A 6,000-nucleotide genomic window follows, 5' to 3' on the forward strand; every position below is an offset into this window, starting at 1 on the left:
CCTCATCCAGAAATAGGAGCAGCGCACATCCGGCTTGAGTGTCCAAAGGCTTGAACAGGAGGATCCAATGTGTAGGATGTAGTCATTGTTAATCATTGTTATTATTAGCAGAACAACTAGAGGTAGAGAATATAAAAATCTGGTTATGGAAGTGTAAGTCAACCAGAGTATTTATAGGCCAGGTGGGATGGTAATGCCTATAATCCCAGCTACTCATAAGGCAGAGATGCAGAAAAATTAACAAATCAAGGCCATTCTGGGCAAAATGTTAGCAAAACCCTATTGCAGCCAACACACCAGGCGTGGTAGTGGATACCTTTCTTCCCAGCTGTAGGTAGGAGGGCCACTGAGGCTTGCAAACCTGCAAGACCCCCACGTGGAAATTAAAGCAGAAAGGGCAAGGGGCATGGCCCAGGCGGTAGAGCACCAGGGTGGGGGAGACTACAGACATTCCTTAGGAACTTGGTGCCCACAGGCAGAGCCAAGGGAGGGCATGGGAAGGAGCAGAAGAGGCCGCCAGGATTGCAGGGCAGAGCGTCTGTAGGCCGGGCCTGGAGCCTGGTGCCACACAGGGTCTCCCCAGCATGCACGCACCCAGCGCCCTCTCCTGTACTGCACAGATAACTGCGTGCAGAGGACGCCGCGGCCGACGGTGGAGAGCCTGCACCACAACCCCCCCACCATCGAGCTACTGCACCGCTCACCCATCACCACCAACCACCGGCCTTCTCCCGACCCCGAGCCGCGGCCGCTCCGGTCCCCGCTGGACAACATGCTCCGCCGCCTGTCCCCAGCCGAGCGGGCGCCGGGGCCCCGGCTGCAGCAAGACAACCACCACCAGGAGGCCTACCCCCTGTCGGTGTCACCCGCGGACAGCAACCACCGCTCGCCGCCCTCTGAGGCCCTCGCCAAGCCCGGCAGCCCCCGGCCCGAGAACGCCCGCGTCATCCAGCTGATGCCCAGCCCCATCATGCACCCCCTGATCCTCAACCCCCGGCACACAGTGGACTTCAAACAGTCGCGGCTGTCCGAGGACGGGCTGCACAGGGAAGGGAAGCCCATCAACCTGTCACACCGCGAGGACCTGGCGTACATGAACCACATCATGGTGTCTGTGTCCCCGCCAGAGGAGCACGCCATGCCAATCGGGAGAATAGCAGGTGAGTGCGGGCCAGCCCCAGGGCGTGTGGTAGCAGGAGGGGCATCCATCCGGAGCGTTCTTGAACCTGCACCTACACCTGTCCATCAGAGAGCCCACCTACACCTGCACCTGTCCATCAGAGAGCCTGCCTGCACCTGCACCTGTCCATCAGAGAGCCCACCTACACCTGCACCTGTCCATCAGAGAGCCCGCCTACACCTGCACCTGTCCATCAGAGAGCCCACCTACACCTGCACCTGTCCATCAGAGAGCCCACCTACACCTGTCCATCAGAGAGCCTGCCTGCACCTACACCTGTCCATCAGGGAGCCTGCCTGCAGCTACACCTGTCCATCAGGGAGCCTTCCTACACCAATACCTATACCTGTTCATCAGGGAGCCCACCTACACCTATACCTATCCATCAGGGAGCCTTCCTATATCTACACCTACACCTGTCCATCAGGAAGCCTTCCTACACCTACACCTGTCCATCAGAGAGCCTTCCTACACCTATACCTGTCCATCAGAGAGTCTTCCTACACCAATACCTATACCTGTTCATCAGGGAGCCCACCTACACCTATACCTGTCCATCAGGGAGCCTTCCTATATCTACACCTACACCTGTCCATCAGGAAGCCTTCCTACACCTACACCTGTTCATCAGGGAGCCTACCTACACCTACACCTGTCCATCAGAGAGCCTTCCTATATCTACACCTACATCTGTCCATCAGGGAGCCTTCCTGGCCCTTTCTACACCTATACTTAGACCTGTCAGAAACCTTCCAGACCCTTCCTACACCAACACCTTCCAGGCTGTTGTTTCCTCACAGTCCCTCACTACTACTTTTTAACCTTATTTGTCAAATACCAGCACCTTCTTTCCCGTTAAACTGGAATGTGTACACACTCGCCTGCATGCTGTATAGGGCAGGGCAGGGCCTTGGTGCAAGGGGTCCACACCTCACACACCTGCACACACTCAGCCCGTGTGCCCTGGAGGGCGGGGTAGGGTATTGCGGGGCTGATGATCCTGGGGATTTCGTCCCTCGGGGTAGGGGCCGGTTCTGCACTCATTTTCAGAAATCAAAGTGCCCTGAAAAGAAGGCAGTGAGGGCAGTGTTTCTAAAAGATGACACACAGCAGCCACCCTGCCAGGCCTGGCTGTGGGAAACAGGAGAAGGGCTTGGGAAGATTGGAAACTCCGGTTTGCCTAAGGGGGTGAGCCGTGTGGTCACATGCCCGGCGGGGAACCAGCCCGCACATCGTCAGACGCTGGGCAGACGCCCGGCCTCACCCCAGTGTCACAGTCAGAAAATCCACACGTGGCCAGTGCCTGCTGGCACCAGAGCAGCCTCGTCGTAGGTCGCCTTCCGCCTGCTTCGTAGCTGGAACCCAGGCTCAGATGACTAAAAACAGCCCCTTGGCGTCCTTATCCTGGTGCCTGAAGTCCTGCACTTGAGTGTTAAAACAACACCGAACGACCGCACAGCGCGCTCTTCTCCCCTGGCACTATGACTCAACCTGCCTACCCAGAATTCTTAGCATCAGCCACCTGGCTTGGAAGCTGATGGTTTTGTGGGACTTGCATGCCTATTTGTAGTCCCTGTGCAGTGTGTACACACTCGGCCCCTGGGAGGAGGCAGAGGCAGGCTGGGAAGCGTTTCCCCTCAGCCACAGGAAGGGTTTTTACAGGACCTGTTAGCTGGGGGGGGGGGGGGGGCAGGGGGCAACCTCACCTGGCAGGAGACAGCAAGAACTCACTTTCTGTAGCCAAAAACAGCATTCTATCTAAGCTACCGCCTTTCATAATCATCCCCTCATGGAAGAGACCATTGGAGGAAGGAGTATCTCTAAAATGCCCACCTCTGCTTCAGCATGTCCGCAGCTGGGCGGGGCCCATCGGCGCGTGGTGGGCGGAGCCCAGTGAGGTGACCATCATTTCCTAGGTTATCTTATTGACAAAGCCTGAAGATTCGAGGTGAGCTCTAACAGTCTACAGAGCATCTAGGAACAGAAGGAAGATGGGCCTTTCATCTAATAGAACAGGCTTTAAAACCAAAGTAGAGCCAGGAGCCGATGGTCACGCCTTAATAATAATAGTCACTTGGGAGGCCGAATCTGAGGATCACAGGCAGGAAAGTTTGTGAGACTCTGGTCCCCAATTAACCACCAAAAAAGCCAGAAGTGGAGATGTGGCTCCAGTAGTAAAGCACGAGCCTCGCCGCAGGGCTGGCAGTGTACAGGCTGTGAGCGTTTGCCAGTTCCTCTGCCGGCCGAGGAACTCATCACCTCCTAGGGCTTTGACAGTGGGCTAGGTGGTTCTGTCTGCACCAGGGCGACATTGGCAGGTCTGTCCTGAGGCTTGGATTGCCCCCACCCTCCATCCGCCACGGGATGGGTGGACACAGAGGGGCCAGCTCTGAGGGCAGAGGGGCTGACGCTCCATCGTCCTGACATCACACGGCCCAGGCCCAGGTAGGAGAGAGGAGACCTGGCTGCAGGGATGCGGAAGGCTGTGGCTGGTGCTCAGGCTCAGCTGGTGACAGCACCACATTCTCTTCCTCCTCCTCTTCCTCCTCCTCGCACTGTTCACAGAGAGAGAGGGATTTCACAGTGCAGGAGTCAAGTAGAATCTTATTTTTCCAGCAAGTCTTAAGGTTTTCCAGAGACTGCCCACCCGCTCCTGGCTTCTCTGTGAACACAGACCACATTAGGTCACACAGACCTTGAGTCTCGTGGCGCGCGCACGCGTGCGTGTGTGTGTGTGTGTGTGTGTGTGTGTGCACGCCCAACATGACTTACCAAACTGGGCGGGGCATGGAAAGCTGGGAGCTGACAGCTTGGCACCCTCGGACCGCACCTCGTGCATCTCCTGTCCCTTGAATTGTTCCGAAGAGAGGGAGGAGCCACCCTCTTGGGTGTAGACCACAGAGAAGGGCGCTTGCCTGGGGGGGGGGGGGTTGCTATGTTGGCTGTGGGAAAGTCCAGGTCTTACCGGGGTGCAGTGGCACCTGCTTACTATGCCAGCGTTGGGTGGGCGGCGGCGGCTCAAGGCCAGCCTGCGCTGCGTAGTGAGACCCTGTCTCCAACAAAAGGGTTTTCCTAGTCCGGACGGGCCACCCCTCCCAGCTCGCCAACCCAGCCTAACCCAGCACACTGAAGTGCAGGAGCCCAGAGTTGGACCCCCAGATCCTCAGGGCTGTAGCCGAGCATGTCCTTGGCTCTGTCAGAGGTCCCTTACCAGCCACCAAGCCACAAATGAGGCCTGCTGTGCACCGGTTAGAACGCCTAGTCTGTCTGCCGCAGCACCCATCAGGCTGTGATCAAACGGGAAGATGTGTCTCATTAAAACCACACTAGCTGCAACTCCCACACGCCGCCCCCCCCCCCATTCTCCTTGGCCACTTTCAGCCACCCCAGTCCCCATCCACAGTGCCTCACCAGTGCCACAGCTGTCTTCCAGCCTCTCATCTGCGACCCCGCCCCTGTCTGAACTGCAGGGAGGCCTTGCCGGCAAGGGCGCCCTTCCCCCCCCCCCCCCCCAGGCCTCGGGCTGCCATCAGAACCCGGTCGTCTAGGGCTCTGTGCGCTGTCTGTCGCCCAGACATTCCGGTCCTGGTGACGGATGAGAAGCCGTGGCCCCGGTGTGAGCCACCCCCTTCTCTCCACAGACTGCAGGCTGCTCTGGGATTACGTCTACCAGTTGCTCTCCGACAGCCGGTACGAAAACTTCATCCGATGGGAGGACAAAGAGTCCAAAATATTCCGGATCGTGGATCCTAACGGCCTGGCTCGACTCTGGGGGAATCATAAGGTAAGAGGGGCACAGGGTTCCTCAGCCAGGGGGCCGGGGTGGGCCCATCGCTGCCTGATTCCTCACAGGACAGACGGTGCAGAAGAGGGAGGTGTGTGCATCCGGGCCGTCGGGTGGTCTGCCTCAGTGTCCCTCCTGTGCCACTTCCGTGGACCAGGTCCCTGCCCCCCCCCCCCCGCCGTTAGGAAGGGCCATGAGTCCTGTGACCCACAGGGGGTGTCAGGACAATCATCTCTGTTCTGTCTGCAAGACATCAGTCCTTTTCCCAACAAACAGTGTGAGAGCTTTGAGGAAATAGAATTGAAAACAAAGTCTTCTGTAGTTCAGACGCGCAGAAGAGCCCATCCCAGGGGCCCAGCCGAGTGAGCCCGGGAGACAGGCGAGGCGGGGGGCCGGGGCAGGCAGACCGCACGGCAAGGCCCTCGCTAGGTGCCTCAGCTCCACCACACCCGCTCCCTCGCCACGCCAAAGCCCAGAGCTCACAGCCACTGGGTTTCTGCTGCCCAACCTGGACTTAACCCGTCCGTAACCCAACAGCCAGAGACAAGCCTGAGAATGAGCGCTGCGGCTGCTGCGTGGTTAGAGGATGTGAGACATCTCCGGAGGCCGCTCGAGCTGGGCCGCGTTCACTAAAGCTCCCAGCCCTCCGGACAAAGGGGTGCGGTGGCCGAACGTGGCCCCGCATGAGAAAGCCCACGGCCCACGGAGAAGCGTGGAGGATGAGCAGGGGCACGGGCCGCGTGGAACACCGGGCACGCCGAGACCGCAGGAGCTTGGCTGCAATGGCTGCCCCAGTGCCTTTCGGAGGTTTACTTCATCATGTCTTCCTCTCTTCCTCCTCCTACCAAACAGAACAGAACAAACATGACCTACGAGAAAATGTCCAGAGCCCTGCGCCATTACTACAAGCTCAACATTATCAAGAAGGAGCCGGGCCAGAGGCTCCTGTTCAGGTAAGTGCTCCCCTTCCTCTCCTCCTCCTCCTCCTCCCCCTCCCTCCCTCCACCACCTCTTCCTCATCCCCTCCCTCTCCTCC

General features: G+C 58.6%; 1 protein-coding gene across 1 annotated transcript in view; it reads left to right on the forward strand.

Annotated features, from left to right (window-relative positions):
• Positions 1-6,000, forward strand: part of Etv6 (ets variant 6) — a 53,353-nt gene that overhangs the window by 43,086 nt on the left and 4,267 nt on the right. Inside the window, exons 5-7 of the mRNA XM_013025034.1 lie at positions 621-1,160; positions 4,822-4,964; positions 5,817-5,917. Of these exons, the coding sequence (XP_012880488.1) occupies positions 621-1,160; positions 4,822-4,964; positions 5,817-5,917 (784 nt within the window). The remainder of the gene's footprint in view (positions 1-620; positions 1,161-4,821; positions 4,965-5,816; positions 5,918-6,000) is intronic.

This window comes from Dipodomys ordii, unplaced genomic scaffold (assembly GCF_000151885.1).
Source record: "Dipodomys ordii isolate 6190 unplaced genomic scaffold, Dord_2.0 Scaffold81, whole genome shotgun sequence".
Lineage (NCBI taxonomy): Eukaryota > Metazoa > Chordata > Mammalia > Rodentia > Heteromyidae > Dipodomys > Dipodomys ordii.